Source organism: Alternaria atra (genome assembly GCF_907166805.1).
Source record: "Alternaria atra isolate CS162 genome assembly, contig: 24, whole genome shotgun sequence".
In the NCBI taxonomy this organism is placed as follows: domain Eukaryota; kingdom Fungi; phylum Ascomycota; class Dothideomycetes; order Pleosporales; family Pleosporaceae; genus Alternaria; species Alternaria atra.
In genome coordinates, this window is record NW_025091322.1 from 382,191 (window position 1) to 402,010 (window position 19,820).

A 19,820-nucleotide genomic window follows, 5' to 3' on the forward strand; every position below is an offset into this window, starting at 1 on the left:
TGATAGAGTTAGGGAAAGAACTCTTGTGGTCCCTTATCCTCTTTACAATTAGCGTTGTTTGAGCTTCTATCTCCTAGGCGTTGCTTGGTGTTTTAGGTTGCCAAGGGGTAGGCCCTGGTGCAGGCGGCGTTGGCGTACGAGGCTTGATTTCAAGTTTAGATAACACCACTTCTGGATTATGTGGGACTAAGCTAGTTGCTCTAAAGCTTGATATGGTATTCTCCTTCGAGAACGCCTTATCAAACACTGGCCCAAGGGTGGCTAGAAAGGCTTTTTTGTCGATGTGGTTGATGTGGCTGTCTGCCAAGACTCTGATTTCCTTCTTGTACGCCTGCTTCAGTGGGGCAAGACAACCTACATCAAGTGGCTGTAGGATATGCGACGAGTGTGGAGGCATACAGAGAGCAATAATCCTGTTCTCCTCACACAGATTCTGGAAGGCAAGTGACTGGTGGTTCTCATGGCCGTCAATAATAAGCAGGCGGTGACTACCTACTGTGCGAGCCTCTGTATGCTGGATAAAGTGCTGCAACCAGGCAAGACCAAGCTCGTTTGTCGTCCAGCCATTGTTACTAACACCTATCCTCCAACCCTTAGGGTTATTGTGATACTAGGCCTAGTCGTGGTGCTTTGCTTTGAGGATAAGGAAGGGTGGAACAGACCACCTCATCGCTTTAATGCCAGCGATTAACGTTACCCACTCGCGATCGCTAGGCTGGACTCCAAGCGGCTTGGTGCGCCTTTCTGATGCTGTCACCACCTTAATAGTCCCTCTAATGCCTATCTGGAAGCTTGTCTCGTCGAAGTTGTAGGTGTCTTCGTCTAGGATACCGTACTTAACTTTGACGTTGCGTACAAGGTCAAACTATGGGCTGATTATTGCTGGATTACTGTATAGGGCTCTCTGGTGATCGCGCTGCCTAGTGATTTGAGACTTCAGCTCAGGCCTCCGGCGTACGAGCCTGTAGGCCCGGTTTTCTCCAATATGGCTACCACTACGTGTACAGACATGCCAACAAGCAAGTTTTTTTATTGTTTTGATTGATTCTTGATCAAAAGCTCAATCAAGTCAAGATCAATTCGCCCATAGCGTTTTTCTAATCAAGAACAAATCGAAGCCCTCTTTTTGGTTGAATTGGTTGATCAGATTGATTAGGTACTAATATCAGGGCGATTGCTAAGGTAGCTAATGAGGTTGCTAGGCAGTAAATAATATTAATAGAGTGACATATTAGTGGTGTTCAGTTTCGATTAGTAAGCAACGTTCTGATCTAACTAGCTTAACATGGTTGGCAAGCGAGCGGCCCACCCCACCAACTTTCTGCGCCCATTTAAGCGCACACTACAGCCACGTTAAGAGATAATATATACAAATTTATATAGTAGATTGAGCAGTATCTTAAGTATCTTTCTTGCATGTACGTGAGTTGTGGCCAGTCTCCCTGCACCTCGTGCAGCGCGCCAGAGCCTGGCGGCTAAGGCCTGATCGCGCTCCTCCTTGACGCTCTTCACGAGAAATCTGCTGCTCAACCTCGCGTTGAGCGAGTATATCCTCCCCCTCTCCCTTTGTTAAGGTCCCTTGCTTCTGTATACGCTTTTTCTTACGTTGTTTACGCGCTGACGCTGCCTCATTGGCTCGCTCAAGGCTGGTAATCCGATCGCGCATTAGCTCAGCCGAGAGCATCATAACCTCAGCCCCTTTCTTAAGCTGATTAATCGCTTCAATAATAGAGGCAGGCGATGAGCTCTTGTGCCGCCGAATGCGATCATGTATTAACGTTGATTGAGCCTCAAGCTCACGTACGTTGCTCGGCGTACGAGCCTCCCAGGGAGCCTCTGGTAGAGCAGCTGGAGTAGGCGTACGGAGCTGCACGTCTAGCTTTGATAGGACAACGTCTGGCTGGAGAGGAACAAGGCCTGCGCCTCGAAAAGCTGAGCAGATATTGGCTGACGTAAACGATCGATCAAACGCTGCCTTAAACGCTAGTAGAAACTCGAGCTTATTGATGTGGTTGATGTAGTGGCGGATTAAGGCCTCAACCTCACGGCTGTACGCGCGCTTTAATAGCGAGAAGCAACTAACGTCAAGAGGCTGAAGTAGGTGAGATGAGTGAGGTAGCATACAGAGCGTGTAGATATTGTTCTCCTTGCAGAGCTCTTGAAACTCAAGCGATTAGTAGCTCTCGTGGTCATCAAGGATAAGCAGCCAACGTGCTCCAACTACTTTGCCCTCAGTATGCTTAATAAAGTGCTTTAGCCACTCAGCTCCTATCTCGTTGGTTGTCTAGCCGTTGTCGCTAACTGCGATAGCCCAGTCGCGTGGGATATCCTCCTCGTACCAGGCAGACAGGTGATACTGGCCAGCAAAGATGAGGAACGGCGGTACTGACCAGCCAGCAGCGTTGATCGCAGCAATCGCCGTTACCCACTCGCGATTGCCTGGCTGGATAGCCTTTGGCCTGCGTCTCCTCTCTGACGCTGTCACGACAAGCTAAGTCGTGATCTTGCCCATCATAAAGCCAGCCTCATCAAAGTTGTAGACGTCATCATCACAGATGCCGTACTTAGCCTTTGTCTGCTCTACTAGATCGAACCAGCTCTTAATCAGCACAGGATCCTCACACAGAGCTCTCTGCCTATCGTACGCTCAGTTGAAACACGTCGTGAGGCTGTCTGTACGCTTGACAAAGTTGCGCGGCTAGTGGACGCCGACCTGACCAGCGCCGCGCGTAGTCAGTAGCCTATTAGCTATATCACGTACAGCTTCGTACGTAGGCGCAAATCCACGCTGATCTAGGTCGAGTATATAGCTAATAATCACCTCCTCTTCTCTTTGGGTAAGCTTTCTTGAGTTGGGCTGGCAATCGCGTCGGGCAGGTACACCAGCGCGTCGGCGGCGGATCGTTCGTTCAGACACGCTATAGATAGCAGCAGCATTGCGATTACTCTGTATTTGATAAGAATTAATAGAGAAGATAGCAAGCTGAATATCTGCTTCATTTGAAGCTGGTAGAGTAGCGCTACGCTGAGCCATTGTACGTTAAGATGAGAGAGGTGCGCAAAGTTGGTGGGGTGCGGCGCTCGCTTGTACGCGGCGCTCGCTTGTACGCGGCGCTCGCTTGTACCCTGTCCGTGCACTCAATGCACGCCGTCAGTTAGTGCACGCGCAACACCAAAACGGGTTACACAAAATTGAGGCTGTAGAGCCACACAGACAAGTAGTTATTATAAGGCAACTTAGTAGAGTACTCTATAGACCTATGCGACAATCTTTCTCACCAATACTTTCTTGGCCGGAGGATTTTGCGGCCGCGAGTGTTGGTTTGGTGTGGCGGTGTTGGGGTACGCGCCGTGCGCGAGGCACTACCCACATCATCTCTAGCACTACGTTTCTGCTTCTTCCTTGGTGCTGCTTGTTGTGAAGCCTTGCGCTTGCCTGTAGGCGGCTTTTGTATAGCTTTTTGAGAGTCGCGAGCTTGCCTTTGGCGCTCTCTCTCTCTCTTGCGTTTAGCAACTTCCTTGGCCTTCTTAGCCTTTAGCCAGTCGCGCTCTTCCTTCTCCCTCGCACGCGCATCACGCTTCTCCTGCGCAATCTTTTCGTTGTATAGCTTGTTAGCCTTAGCAAGCTCCTTCATGTCGGCCTTTTCTTTCTCATCTGCCTCTCTCTCCTCCCTTGCAAGCTTCATGCGGGTTTTAGCTTCTCTAAATGACCAGTGTGGTCAACAAACCGACGGTTTGACCGACCGATTCAATCGGTTTGATTAGTAATCAAACCGACCGACGGCTGGTTCGTTATCAAACCGACCGACCGATAAGAGCGGTCGGTTTGACTGCGTTTGGGTCGGTTTGACATAGCGGATTTGCTATGGCTATTACCGGTACGAGGGGCTTCTCGGGCCATTTCCTAGTATAGGTAAACAAACGAACTTTCTAGAAACACCCTCCAAATTTAATTTGCTCGTCCATGCTGTAGTTGTATATCGCATCGTCCATCTCCGTATGCCCCATTTCTATAAACTTCTTTATTTAGCCAAATATTGTCGCTTCGATATGACCTCTAGCAGAGACACTAGCCCTGCCATATCTTCTCTTCCATCTGGCTCACAGGTTGCTCGCGTCGATGACGCTTCCGAGACGTCCCTGACACCCTCTGAGTCTGTATCGATCGACAAGGAAGTTCGATGCGAGTTTGATATTGACTGGACGAATATCTGGCACGGCTCGATGCGGCTTGAAGGCGCAAAGTTAAGGCCTCGCCACAGGCGAGTGGTTAACACCAAGGCCAAAGAATCATGGATATTCCGACATGGCGCTAGCCTGGAACACGAAGGAGCGCGGTATTGGCTCTGTAAGCTTTGCCACCTGAAGAAGAGTTACTCAACGGCTCTATATTCGGCAGCTGGCACTTCTCACGCAGCGAAGCACTTGATCCGTGAGCACCGCATCTCTCCATCCGGTGAGCTTCCAAATCTGCCTGCCAATCCCTTTTTACTTGCGGCGTCGTCAGTAACATGCAGGGCGCCTCTATCGCGTCAGTCTAGTGCTGGATTAGGGCTTCCTTCGCGTTTCAATGAATCCATGTGGAAAGCCCGGTTCGTCGACTGGATTATTCTGGAAGACGTCACTCTTCGTCAGGCATCTAGCAAGCGTCTTCAGTGGCTAATACGGAACGGCGGCGAGCTCGCTAGTCAGTTACTGCCCGAGTCTCACGCGTCTGTATCAACTTGGATTCATGATGCGTTCCAGAGGCGCGGGAATATCGTCTTCGACCTGATCAAAAACGCGAAAAGTTTGGTGCACTTAAGCTTTGATTTATGGACTGCTTCCAATGGGTTTAACTATGTTGGCATTGTGAGCCACTTCGTCGACGGCAAGGGCTTGAAACGTGACGTCCTTATCGGTCTGCCACGCGTGATCGGTCCGCATTCTGGCGAGAATATCGCGACCTATATTAAAAAGGTTATTGATTGCTACGAGCTGAGTTCGAAGTTAGGCTACTTCGTCCTTGACAACGCCAGCACCAACGATACATGCCTAGAGGCTCTTGCGCTATGGTTTCCTATAGACGTCAACAAACGACGCTTGCGTTGTATCGGCCATATCATCAATCTCATTGTACGAGCAGTTATCTTCGGTGAAAACGTGAGCAAATTCGAGGACGAACTTCGAGGTGCCAGCGACGAAACCTGCTTCGAAATCTGGGCCCGAAAAGGGGCTATCGGCAGACTCCACAATCTTGCCACCTATATCCGTCGGTCAGATCAACGGCGACAGGTCCTTCGAGACCTTCAAGACGAGCTTGCGAGCGACGATGTGATATTCACTATTGACCTTGTTATTGACGGCAAAACGCGCTGGAACTCAGTTTACCTTATGGTAAAACGTGGTGAGTTAATACCTTAGGCTTGCAGTCCTTCTAACTCCGAAGCTGACAGTTTGTTAGCACTCGAGCTTCGCGACGCTTTAGAACTCTATCAAATTCGCTGGCAAAAGCCAAAAAACGACCCAAGGCACCGAGACCTGACGAAAGACTTCCTCGATGCTGAAGGGTGGGCCGAGTTGCAACGCTTCCGCGACTTTCTGGAACCGTTTTATATCCTCACAAAGACTATGGAAGGAAATGCAAACAGAGATGGCAAAGGAGGTGGCCATGGCGCTGTTTGGGAGACTCTCAAGACGATGGACTATATGTTCATCGCATTTAACAATGCTGCAGCTTCATGCCGCGACGAACCGGAGTCTCACTTCAAACGCGGAATTGAGTGTGGCTGGGTGAAGCTTGAGGAATATTATAAGCTGACAGACATGACGCCGGTGTATCGCGCCGCCCTGGCTCTCCACCCCACCTACGGTTACGATTATTTTGAGGAACACTGGAACGGGACGATGAGAAAGCCTTCTTGGTTCAAGGGCATGAAGACGGTTGTATCAAGCCTGTATGACGAATATCGGCGCCAGGCCGAGGTGGAAGCTCAAGCTCAGGCTGGCTTAGCGCGTGACGAAGACAGCGAGGATGGACATTCTGTAATTAACGATTACAGCTCTTTCGGAAAGAGGAAAGGCAGTTCACTAATTCGCCAGCGAAAAAGGTCTAAAGTCGCCAGCGAACTCACCGCTTTTCAGGAGAGGGAACTTTATCCAGAAGACAACGATTGTCCTGACCCTTTAACGTGGTGGCATAATCATAGACACGAATACCCGGTCCTCTATAAGATGGCGTTGGACCTGTTTTCAATACCTGGCATGAGCTCTGAGTGTGAGAGGGTTTTTAGTCAGACGAAGAAGTTTGTTACAGACGAGCGTAACAGGCTATCGCCCGAGACCATTGAAGCGGCCCAGCTTCAGAAACACTGGCTCAGGAACGGCTTGGTATCGTAGTAGACTTGATGTACGGATGCTAACGTAATACAAACTTGGGACGCTCTAAATAGATAGTTACCTTTTTAGGCAGCCCGCTAACTTCTTTGAGTTAAGCTGTCAAACCTGATCAAACTCAAACCGACGGGCGACGTTCTATCAAACCGACTCAAACCGACCGACGAAGCCTACCTATTGAATCAAACCGACCGACCAAAGCCTCCGGTTTGAGTCGGTCGGTTTATTGACCACACTGTAAATGACCGAGGAGTCCACATCATTGAAGGTCCCCAGTACTCATAGTGTTGCAGCAGGTCAAGAGGCTTGCCCTTTATCTCTCTCCTTTTCTTGACAGTAAGAGCGTCAAGCAAACCCTCATTTTCGCTCTGCAGGAGGGTATTCTGTATAGCCATGTGGTGGAGCGATTGTCGAATAGTAGATGCGTCCTTTTCTGAAGCACCATCCAACGCGCGTTTCATAACTGTATTTAGCTTCTGCCATGCCTCACCGCCATATGTAGGAGCTTCCTCTGACGCGTTGCTAGAGGTGTCTGAGTCATCGTTGGTGAAGCGATCGAGTATAACGTTGGGGTTGAAGGGGTGTACACCCGTTGCCTTGAACGAGCTGAAGATGTTCTTCGCAGTAAAGCTGCTCACCCAAGCGTCCCAGAACAGGCTAAAGAAGTCGGCCTTAGTTACAGGCACTAAGCCTTGATGCTTGTGAAGGCGTGTTGCTAGCTTCTTTGAGTATGCTGTGCTGAGAGGCTTAAACATCACCACATCGAGCGGCTGCAGCGTGTGGGTGCTATGAGGTGGATAGATACCCAATAGTATCTTATGCCTATGGCAGTATTCCAGAAACTCTTCTGTTAGGTGGCTCCCATGGCCGTCCACGAGCAACAGGCGGTACTTTCTCCGAGCTTTGGCTGCTGTGAAGCGCTCAAACACCTGCTGCAGCCAGGCAAGACCAAGTCCATCGTTCGACCAGCCACTACGTGATACTCCAAAGAAGGCCATGTGTTCTCCTACCTTCACATCCTCCACCCAGGTTGATTGTATGTTGTTAGAGTCAGCTGCATATATGAGAGCTGGCGGCAACGCTGTACCATCGGCGCAAACACACGCCAACAAGCTTATCCACTCTCGGTTGCCATCCTGTAGCATCTGCCTAAACTGCTTCTTCTTAAACAGCCTCTTGCTAAATATCCTCTTCTGTCTGCCGACGGCTCCAATCATGAAGCCTTTCTCATCCATATTGTATGTGTGCTCAGGCTCCACTTCGTAGAAGTCGATTTTGCTGCCTAGCTGTTTGAAGTACACTTTGTACTTATTACCAGAATCAGCAGCGTGGCGTTTGCGGTCCATAGAAGTGCTCCACTGGGATGTAAGCTCATCTTGGTGTCGGTGGAGGAAGCGAGCAACCCAGCTTTCGGAGACAGGGTGTCTAGCGATGTCAGACGCGTAATTCTGCACCATCTCTCTTGTGGGAGGCAATTTTCGCTCAGTCAGCCTCTCTATGTACTTCACAAGCTCTGCCTCCTGTTCTGGCTGAAGATTGCGCCGTGCTAAACTTGCCTCCGCTCGCGACCCGCTGACACCTCGGTGCTTGCGCGACAACGTTGAGCGCGCAACACCATGCTTTTTAGCTATTGTTGCATAGCAAAACTCTTCACTAGAGTCAAGAGCATCTAGCTCTGCAAGGGCTTCTTCCATAGTCATAGTGACGTTGAGTTGTGGGGGGGTGTGAAGTTGGGACGAAATCGCGATCGCGTGCACTGACTGACGGCGTGCATTGAGTGCACGGACAGGGTAAACCATGTTATGCCAAGATGCAAGACAATCTATAGAAGATTGGAGAATAGATAACATAATAATGGAATATTTCCCACACTGACATAGGTGTTCTCAAGCTTGCAACAAGACGCGTTTGCCCCGGTTGGTATAAATGAAGGAACGACACTAGCCTTTTGACTTTAAGTACTATTTCTGATAGGCTAGCTGCTAACGAGAAAAGAGGTTTGCAGATATTCAGTCCAGTAACGGAAGGTGCTACCATACTCAAAATATGGGGTGTAGGTGTATATATCAGCGAGAAACAAAAAGTGATCATGAACACAATAGACTCGAAATTCCAGCGTGCAGATGCCTGCCCGTAACTTCAAAGTTCGCAGCAGATTTGCTAATGCAAGCAGGCACTGCCCGTTCGAATCTCGCCTCGCCAATATAATCCCCTGAAGGCACCACAAAAAATGACCGGGCGAAGCAGCACCTCTACCAGACCGTTGTTAAATAACATTGCAGCTTCTTTGGCCACAAAACATATCAGACAGCTGGATCCTGTTGTGGTGAAGCATCTGTGATTCATTTCAAGCGCGACATCAAGGGAAGTCTCGCAGTCGCTCTATCTACCTAGGTAAACTTAAAAGGGGACAGGTGTTGTTAGGCTACTTCTTACGTATTAGTTTGTTAGCAATTAGGTCGCTAAAAGTGCTTTTGACATCAATTAGCTAGTACGTCTTACAATATAAAGCTAGTTTAGGAGGGAAGGCTTACTATTACTACCGATTAATAACGTAACAAAGCTGCTATACTGTAAGAGGTACTTCTATATCAAAATTACAGAAATTAGAGTATATAGAGATTACACTTAGAGTATACCTATTACGTGCTTAGATACGAAGACGCTAGGGAGAACAGAGAAGAAAGTACAATACTTAATATACAACTTTGCTGCTGGAAGTAGGGAGGTATAGCTGAGTAGCACATATCGTAAGGCTGTATCAACAATGTTAAATTTTAAGCGTATGAAAACTCCACAGCTTTACTCCGCCTGTACCCTTCGCCCTAATTGGCTTACTAGAAGACTTAACAAAGCTCTAGACGATCATATTGGCCTGCGGTATAGGTTTCAGTGAAACCGCTTTAGCCTTTCCTAAGCTAGCACTTCAGACTTGGTCGATCGGCAGAGTTTAGTTTCGTTGATGATTTTGAGGAATTGATTTCGATCTTCCAGAAGGCAAGTGCTACACTCGGGCCGTGATTGTATCACGATAGTCGTTCGATTGAGGATAGCAGGTTTTTCACATCATCTCCTCGTTTCGCCTAGTTTTATCGTAGTTTCAGAACGCTGTTCATAAGTCGACTTGAAAATTCATGTAGTATGCTTTAATAGTATCAATTTCTCCTCTTTCCGTAACGTCATGACCGCATTCTCAGTAGGACTCCGCTTCCGCTCGTTAAGTACTTCGTGTCTCGACCGCAGTGCGGGTCTTGGTTGCTTGGTCCTTTCGCATCACACGGGATCCCGTCGCCATCCACTTCCCGATGCGTCTTTGCTTTTTCTAACCCACATACGTTCAATACATCTCCGTCCTGATTCTAACATATGAGTCCGCATTGCTAACGTACCCCCTGAAACTTGGTCCAACACTCCAGTTCACCAAGTCTCTCACAACGTTTCTCGCTGCATCACATAAATCTGCTTGCCCTGTCTTTTGGGTTTTGCACAGCGCTTCGCCTATGGTGTATGACCATTCGCATTTTATGTTGATACTCATGTCCATGAGCCACTCCATGCGCTCCTGCATAGCGGGGATCTAAACAGCAAGTTCGCGGAAAGCGGGCCAGACTATAAAGTCAACGGTACTGATATGCGGCATGAAGAGTTGGTTCGGAGACGGACGAAGCCACCCTGGGATGGCATCGTAGGTTTCGGGAGATGGGAAGATCATCCCACGCATTAGGTACCAAAAGAGATACATGTAGCCAAAGCACAAGACGGTATTACCTAGTACCGTTAGCAGAGTTGTCAACAATCAAGTCAATCAAATATGAAGCTCGTATTTGGCTTGTTTGGAGTTCTTTTAGTGTTGTACTTGACTTGATTGACTTGGTGGCCGAAACAGGCATATTTGATTGGTGATTTGACAAATACTTGCAGTTTTAGTTACCCGATTAGGCAGGTATCGTGAGATCTTAGACAGGTGGTTGTATTGGAGTTGGTGCAAAAAAGAGGCATATAATAGCGTCCGTAGGCGTGTTTCGAAATTGCAGCCGTCCTAATATACCTATGTATTGAGTTGCATACCCATCGTAGTCCTAAAAACTTTTTTTTTGAAAAAACCACTAGTCACTACCTAGTATACTGTAGAGGTTGCGGAACACGGTTTCGTATTGGTAAAGGATCACCCGGAGGTGCTAGGTGTACAGGAGCGACGAATCTCCTATATACAATTCAACGTCTAGCAGGAGCGAGCAACTACACTAAGCTAGTGTTTCGTGATAGAGATAAGTAGCTTGATTAAGTATATATACAGCCGTAATCGCGTGATCCAGTTGTAGTAACTATCGTGGAGTTGACGAGCTCGCCGGCGCTGGTGGTGAGGTGGTGAGGTGGGGAGTGGGCAACGAGCAGCGTCAACCGACGTCAATTGCGAGATCGTAGCTCCGTATGGAGTTGATTGTTGCGTGCTGGGCAGCGGGAGGTGTATCGATCGATCTCGGCAGCGTTTGCGGAACAGTACGGTTCGCGAGTTGGGCTCTTTTTGGTGGAGAAACCAGCTGTTAAGCGAAGTAGTTAACTATAGTCCAGCTGCGCTGTTAGATATACTAATCCGCTTCAATCGTTGTCGTTGCTATACTCAGTCCATTGTGCAAGCTCGTATAGCTGGTCTAGCTGCTTATCGCTGAGTTGAGACTCCGTAACAGCTCCAGCAATTGCGGCGCCTGTACTCTTTCAGGTCCGTATACACTGCAACGCGGCGAGTAGTTGCGGACTAATTTTGCGACGTTGAGGAGTAAGTAGATCGCCGAGCTCGCTGAACATACGCTCACACTCGCAACTACTAGCAGGTATCGTCAATATATCGATCGCAAGGCGTGTGAGGTTGGGATATTTTGGTCGTAGAGCAATCCAATACTTTATCGGATTGCTGTCGGGGCTCTCAAACATGGTCTTCGTCCATTTTGGTTCAAAAGCTCGCCACCGCTGGTACTCGTCAAAGCCCTCGTCGCTGTCAGACGATGGGTCCTCCATGATTGCCGCGATAGCGTCGTCAATAGCGTTGGACTTGCGCTCTCTTGGGCGACTCCTCGGGCTCCGGGATACCTGGTAACTGCCCCAAAGTTGCTGGAAGGACTCATTTGCGCGAGCAATCCATCCGGGCTTGTCACGCCAAGCGCGATCACAATATTGCTTGTAGTACGGGTGGAAGCAGCAAGCGGCGTAGTATACGGGCGACTCGTCGAGTTTTTGATAGTATCTATTGAGTTTTGCCTACGCCACCTTCAAGTTGATCGCGAGGTGATCCTCAGGAGCACCAGTTGCCTCGTAATCGACGAGCTCGTACGGCTTGTAACGCTGCTCAAACTCTCCAAGTAAGTATTCGAAGACGGGCAATACTTCATATATCGCTCCAAAACGGCCGCTTGTACCGCGGCCCTCGAGCCGTTTTGTAGCTGACTTCAGCGGCTGGAGAACCTCAATATAGTCGTTCACGACAGCCCAATCATTTGCTGTAAGCCCGCCCGATCTCATCCATGTAGGCGCGTCGGGCGTCTTATTTCTACGGGTTCTGGCGTGACTGTCAGCAGCAAGCTGATTGTCGATATGATACGCGATATACGAGTTGAACGCCGGTTGCAACTCAACAGCACGCTCAAACGCTGAACAATACGAGTTCCAGCGCGTGACGACTGGCTTAGCAGGCGCAAGTACTTCGCGCTGATCAGGGGGCAGCTCAGCGTTGGCTAGGCGCTGGAACTTTTCAAAAAGCTCGAGCTGCTGCGGCGTTTTGATGTAGTTGATTACGCTAAGAAGTACGCCAAGTGGCCCATCCTCGCGCCAGTTGCGTAACAACTCGCTCTTAACAGCAAGCTCGCTGCTATCGTTGTCATACGCATCGTTATTGCTGCCCCAAAGTAAAGCCTAACCAATCAAGTTAAGAGTATAAGCACCGCAGCGGAGGCGACGATGGGCAGCATTTAAGCCTATCTGCTGCGCGATGCTAAGGACAGCAGTATCGTTATTAGTAGCGTTGTCGAGCATAAAGTAGCCAACAGTACGCGAGTTGATGCCGAACTGCTGCAGAGTTTTGCTAACAACCTCTGCAATCTTCTCGCCAGTATGGGCGCCCGTTAGTTGGGGCAGCGCGATAGGGAGGTCTATAAGGTCACCAGCGCTGTTAACGTAGTGCGCAACAACGCCTAAGAAGCCGCGTTTACCGCCCTTTGTTGTCCAACCGTCAAAACTGATGTGAATCTTGCTAAGGGCCTTCGACAGATCAATGACAACCTGGGGTAACATGAAGTCGAAACGACGCATCACGTACCGTGAAACGCTTGCGTGAGACGTCCACAACGCCGTAGCTGCCTCTACGTTTGCAGCTTTAAGCATCTGTCTAAATGCAGGCCTTTGAAACTCAGAGAGCGGGTGGTTGCCGTCGACAAGCCAGGCGACTGCGGCATGTCGAAAGGCCTGACAATCAAAGCCCCCAAGCTCATTAGCAAGGCCCTGCGATACCTTAACGCTAGCGGCTTTTAATAGGGCGCGCAGGCCGCCTTTGCCTGCCTTCATTGTGCTGTGCGTTTTACTAGGAGCTGTAAGGTTATGGCCGCGTCTAACTTGCTCAAGATGGCGGGCTGAGGTTGTTGTTGATAGCCTCGTTTCGTATATACCGCCCTGCCCAGCGTCTATCCACTTGCGCTGGTGGCAATAGCGACAGACGAAAAAGAGACGATCGGGGTCCTTGATAAGCGCAACGCGGTATCCATAGCGGTATATCCAGCTTTTGCGCTGCTTCTGGGTGGCTACAGGCTTGCAATATAGCGGCAAACGCGACCAGTCTATGCCGTCAAAGTTATCGGCAAAGCGCTCATCAGGACCCTTGTCCCTATCCTTATTGCCGTCCTCGTCATCCTCAGTTGTAGCAACCGTCGCGGCGCTGCTGCCCTCAGTTAGTGCTACGATAGCGGCTTCAGGCTGGCTCTCGCGCAACTGCAACTCGAAGGTGGGCGGCTCGGTGGCCTGGGACGCGGCAGTCGCCAGGGCTTTGCGTGGTGATAGACGCTGAGCTGGCTGTTGGCTCTTGTCGACGTCGATAGGCTGCGACTCTGTACCACGAGCAGCGACTCTAGCGCGCTTGTTTGGTGTAAACGCGTCTCTGCGCGGACGTTTGGGGGGTTGATTAGGCGGCATAGCGACGATAGAGGCAAGTATAACACGAAATAACGCGTTGGTATACGCGAATTAGTAGGCTTTAGCGGCTCTAAAAAGAATGTGATCACGTAAAGGTCGTCGTGGAAGTATAGCTAACTAACGTTATTAGTACTAGTATCGGTAAGCGAGACTCAACACCATGAAACTGTTGCGTGATAGCTTACACAGCAAACTTAATAGCCTCACCAAAATTAACGCTAAAACACCAAGCCAATCAAGCCAATCAATCAAGCCTTTGCCACTAAGGCTTGATTGATTGCAAAATTACTAGGCGGAGGCTTGACTTGATTGACTTGCAGTTTTCGTCAAGCCTCAATCAAGTGCTTGTTTGCAGCTTGATTGTTGACAGGTCTGCTAACTCACCCTGACTACGGAATCTTCCCACCCGGTTCGAGCTGATCAGGTTCCATCTGTGGAACCGGAGCAGGGAATAATGGCAGGCCTGCCGAAAAGCAAAAAAAGGAGGGGGGGGAGCGCTAGGCGTTGGATGACTTCGATGCGACTTCGCAGTCAGAGCGGCTGGAACTGGCGCTAACGCTTGTGATACAGAGATGGACAGGGAAAACGAGATTGCGTCGCAGACGCTTGTCTTGTTACACCTCTCTTGGCGGGGCAAGCTCTTGCGGAGATTGAAAAACCCAGAAGTAATCCAGGAATCGCGGCAGGCAAGTTAAAGAGCTTGAAGAAGATGCATTGTAGTTCCGCGGTGGTGGTGGTGTGGACGAGAGAGTTGTGAGCTGAGACACGTGCATGCACTAGGCCCCGGTTTCCACGGGCCGCAGATGCCGCGTAAGCACGACCCCCAAAAAAGCAACGCTGTCACCAACCCACAATAAATAGCATATGCAGAGGCGGAGTGTGCGGACTCGCTCCCATTGGTTCATATAGTATCTCATGTCGCTGTTGGTTATCAGCCCCAAGCTGTCGAGTCCATGAGCCGCCCCTCAATGTCCCAGGTATTGAACAGAAAGCACTTCCTTCGGGATGTTGTGAGCTCAAGTCGGTGCATGCACACTCGAGAAAGCAATTCCATGACCACATTTTGAACTCCTGTCCCGCATAAATGAGCACAACTGCAACTGTTTGAGCTTTTTCGCTCCTTGGACACATTTACACAACAGATTCACCAAGCCAAACTTCATCTTATTATAACGGGAATGATCTCCATCGAGAATGGCCAACAAGTCAGCATTCTAGTGACCTCCTCCATCTCTATCTTGATAGCCATTGTCTCTGTGGGTCTGCGTCTTGTCGCCAAAAGCATCGGGAACAGAATCGATTACAGTGATTATTGCATTATCGCAGCCTTAGTAGGTCAAACATCGCATAAGAAAATCACATCTGTTCTGACATACCTACCAGCTATGGAACACTGCACTGCACGCTTGCTGCATCTCATTGGTTATACATGGCGGCTTTGGATTCCATACCATGGAGATTTACCAACGCTTTGGACCTGAGACGGCAACCTTCTTCTTCAAGGTGAGACCAACGAGTGGCCCTTCCTGACTTCGCAACCTCTGACTATCTTTTTGCTGTAGGGAATAATGTCTTTTTCGATGCTGTGGAATGCCACTGTGTGTTTCAGCAAATTGTCGGTTTTATTGATGCACGCGGCACTGATACCAACGTCATCTATGTTGAAGTGGGCCCGTATTCTCGGTGCTCTGATCGTAACGTGGAACATTGCCGACATCATCGCTGCTTTGTTGATATGCCGACCGCTCGCGAGGAATTGGGACTTTACGTTACCAGGAACTTGCGGTAGTCAACCGGCGTTTTACTTCGCAATGGGGCTCGTCAACCTCATCAGGGATGCCGTGATCATCGTATTGCCAATGCCATATCTCTACAACTTGCGGCTGGCTTGGCGCAAGAAGTTAGCCGCGATGGCCCTACTCAGCATTGGAACAGGGTAAGTGCGCGCCGCTGCACAGCTCATCTTCTGTTATTGATGCTGACATTTGGGGCAGAACCTGGGCCATTACTATATACCGACAAGCGCTGCTGCCTGGCCTAGACTTCGCGGACATGACGTACGGCGGTGTGCTTGCCACAATCCTTTCCGGTCTCGAGCCTGCGGTCGCGATCGCTCTGGCGTGCATTCCCCTCATGCGTCCTTTGTTCGGGAAGTCAAGGAAGATCACCCACTCCAGCTATCAGTACGGCAGTAGCAGGCAAACTAGTCTTTTTTCAAAGAAAGGAAGTGAAACACATGGTCTCGACCCGACTGCCACGTTCTCCGAATTGGTGGACAACAACGATACTTCTTCGCAAGTTGAGCTGCAACCTATCAAGCCTTCGCACATGGTTCACGTCTCGTCTGTTTACAAGCACCAACAACAGCAGGTACTAGCCAGTCCAGACCACGCTATCGCAGTTGAGAGGAAGTGGGAAGTAAGAAGAGACTGATCGGGGAGATATGGAAAGATCGAGGGCATAGATGGCATGAGTCGGTGGCCGTAACGACATAGCGATAATCAGATGGCCGGCTTCTTCGGAGTGCACAAGAAACCGGGCGATTAGCAGGGATAGAACAAATACGAGGGGTCTATGGGAGAGACTCAGCCCAGTACAGCTTGAGGTTGGCGAATACCCAGGGCCTCGTCTTGACCATACTTCCCTACCTGCATAGTTCTTGATACAGGAAATGAGCAAGCGCGGATGGTCGTACTGACAAGTCCTGCCGACTTGTGACAGTGAGCCTGGCTAGGCCGTCCAGCGCCTGCCTCAGGGCGAGCTTGCTGCGACACAGCTACGGCGTCCTATTGCACACGAAGGTTGTTTCGGAGCTATGTCCTTCTCTTCCGCTTTTTTATATGGCGCTGGCGGGGGTACGACGGCAAAAACGAAGCGCGATCGATCGGCGGCAAGCCAGTCAGGACTTGTTCTCGCTGCGTAGGCGTCCTCCTAGAAACTGCTAGAGTTCAACGCATCCGTAGAGAGTCAAGAGAGTATACAAACGCTGTAAGAGCCTGTAGTAGGGAGGTTCGACGCTGGGGAGTGCTACTCAGGTAGAGTAGCATAACTTCACGCCAGACTTGTCAACAATCAAGCCAATCAAGCCGATCTAACTACATTTAGTAAAATCTTAACCTCCGCGAGTTAGTGGATTACCATATTAGGTTAGACCGGCTTGATCGGCTTGATTGTTGACAAGTCTGCTTCACGCTCGCGAGGAGCTAGCGTGCCAGACTTCTCAATGAACAAGCTGAACAAGCCAACCGCTCCGGCTTGGCTTGATAGAGATATTTTGTGTTAAGGCTTGGCTTGATAAGCTTATTAGAAGTTAAGGCTTGGTCGGCTTGGTGACTTTTTGTTGTTTTTAGCTGCCGATTTCCCAATCACGTAGCTGGTATGCGTCGTCAATATCCTCGTCAGATAGCTTGCCTCCGCAGAAATCATCGTCCCCAAATCCAGCCCGCACCACTATGATACTCTTCGCGCTGCTGAAGGTCTAGCTTATACCGCTTCTTCTTGTGCTTCTGATTGCTCGTAATCTCGCGTTTAAGATTGTTGTTTTCGTAGTGGAGGAGTTCGTTTTGCGTCTGTAGAGAGTGGAATGAAGCCTCGAGCTGCTTGGCTTCAACTTTGGACTTATCCGGCACCGCAGCGTGGTATAACTTTCGGAGCTGAATCCAGCTATCACCATCGCCGTGCTGCCCGAGTTTTGAAGCCTCATCTTGCTTCGAAGTGCGGTTGTTGAAGCGCTTCAGTATAACCTCCGCATCCATCGGCCACACTCCAGTAGCTTGAAAACTCTTCAGAATCGCTTCTGGCTTCATTGTAGAGCTCCACGCCGGCCAGAAGATAGAGAAGAAGCTATCTTTCTTCGCGGTTGTAAGCCCTTGCGTTCGGTGGAGGTGGCGATCAAGTTCTCGAGAATAATTTGCGGCAAGCGGTGCGAACAGAACCACATCAAGCGGCTAAAGGCTATAGGTAGCGTGCGGGGGAAAGATCGCGAGAAGGATCTTGTTAGAGTCGCAGAAATCTATGAAATTGCTCGTAAGATGGCTGCCGTGGCCGTCAAGGATAAGAAGTCGATACTGCCGTCTTGCTTTCTGCTTCGTGAAGCGCTCGAACACCTGTTCGAGCCAGGCCAGACCTATATCGTTGTTACTCCATCCGGTGGGTGAGTTAGAGAAGAAAATCTCATGTTCTCCGGCCTCTACTTCATCAACCCAGCTCGATTGAATCCCTGATGAGCCCTAGTATATTAGAGCTGGCGGTAGCGACTCACCAGAAGCGCACACACAAGCCAGAAGTGTTATCCACTTCCTGCTGCCATCTTGGATCGCTGCTGTACGCTCTTTTGCCACCCAAATTGCCTTGGTGAAGATCCGTTTCGAGCGCTGCGTGATGCCGACGAAGACGCCCTTCTCATCCATATTGTAGGTGTTGCGCGGCTCAACGTCGTACTTGCGCATCTTCGAATGAAGTAGTTCAAAGTATAGCTTGTATCTTTCATGAGAGTCAGCCTGGTGCCGGTTGCGATCGATCCCAGCGCTCCATTTGGTGATGAGATGGGCGTCGTGGCGATGAAGAAATCGAGTAACCCAGCTGTCGAAAACCTCACGATCTGCGATCGTACCAGCGAAATTTCGCAGCGTCTCTCGCGTCGGTGGTAAGCCTCGCCGTACGCATCTTTCTATATATAGCATGAGCTCATGCTCTTAGTGTGGGTTGAGTAACAGCTGGCGTTCTGCCTGGGCTTCATATGACCGTGTTCTGCCTTGGTGCCGCCGCGACAACGTCGTTCGATCAACTTTGAATTTTTTCGCGACTTCGTGGTACGAAAATTCGGCTCCTGGTTCACGCGATTCGATATATTTAATTGCTTTTTGAATTGGATCCATGGTGGTGGAGTTATGACGCGCTGAAGTCGGGACGATTTCGATGTTATGATGTTCGGGTGGCTCAACCTGCGACGTGGCTCATACCGCGCACGGGCACTGTACGTAGGGGCAAATCCACGCTGATTAAGATTAAGTATATGCCTGACAACCACCTCTTCCTCTAGCTGGGTGAGCTTCTTCCAGTTGGGCTGGCAATCGCGTCTGGCAGGCTTGCCAGCGCGTCGGCGGTGGAGTGTGTCTCGAGAGATATTAAACGTCCGTGCAGCGACTGCCTCGCTCTGAAATTGATTTTGCTGAAGACCTAAGATAGCAAGGTGCATATTAGCCTCATAAGAAGGTAGCTGGGGGTGCCATAGTAGTTAGAGAGTTACGTGTTATAGAAAGTTCGTGGGGTGCGCACTCGCTTGTAATGCGCACTCGCTTGTAAGCTACGTTAGAGGGTGTAAAGTTGGGATGAAATCGCGATCGCGTGCATTGACTGACGGCGTGCATTGTGTGCACGGACACGGTATCTGCCCTAGTCGCCGAACAAAGCGCTCCGCCGTGCCCAATCGTATCATCATCAGGACAACGATAGCTTCTCTGACGCGCTGATCCTTCGGCTGATCTTCAGGAGCTGATCCGTTGGATCTAGTAGGTCTTGTTTATTTTCCCTTGAGTATTAAGATTCGATGGGGAACAGAGATTCCTTTGAGCAGCCATCGCATGCGCTCAAGTATGCTGCTGATCCTGCGGTATTTTAGAGCGCGGACTCTTGATTGACATCGGATCTGATGCGTTGATTTACACGAGCAAGGTTCGGCAGGAGAGGCTGGCCTACCATTGAACGACTCTGCCGTCGGTGGGTACTGATCATTTTCTTTTCAGCCAGCCTTGCCTGCGCTGCTTCCTAACGCAGTGCCGAACACTCCACTCTTTCCCACCGACACGCACTCACATCGGCATAATGGATCCTATTGGTACATCGCACAGATCCGTGTGATCGACGTATTCATGATCGACACCCGTACGCGACTCAATCCCGTCATACATGCCGCGGGAGCAGATCTCCCACCACGCTGACCGTATGTCTCTTGTTCCCACATTGGCAATGATTCGGCTCGCAAACCCTAACGCGGTTATCGAGGATGGCGCTGCGGCTCTTTCATGGCCATGGACTGGAGGTATACACCCCAGTCACACCCAAACTCAAAATTGTGTATCCACAGTGCAGGGAGGGACATTTCTGTTAACATCTGCATGATCTTCGTACGGCTGATGAATGAGCTGAAGACTTTGCATCTCTTTTCTCTATCACACATCGCGACACAAACACATCTGCAGAACGATTCTGGCCCTTTTGAACTTTGTTTCTCGAGCGGCTCATTCAGCATTTCCTCTCATTGACCCATC

At 49.8% G+C, this 19,820-nt stretch overlaps 1 protein-coding gene across 1 annotated transcript; it reads left to right on the plus strand.

Annotated features, from left to right (window-relative positions):
• Positions 1–15,209: 15,209 nt before the first annotated feature.
• ALTATR162_LOCUS5036 (uncharacterized protein) lies at positions 15,210–15,984 on the plus strand (the record flags this gene model as incomplete). Its single annotated transcript, XM_043312652.1, has 2 exons — positions 15,210–15,487; positions 15,546–15,984. The coding sequence occupies 2 exons, from the start codon at positions 15,210–15,212 to the stop codon at positions 15,982–15,984; spliced, it is 717 nt and encodes a 238-aa protein (XP_043168587.1).
• Positions 15,985–19,820: the final 3,836 nt, after the last annotated feature.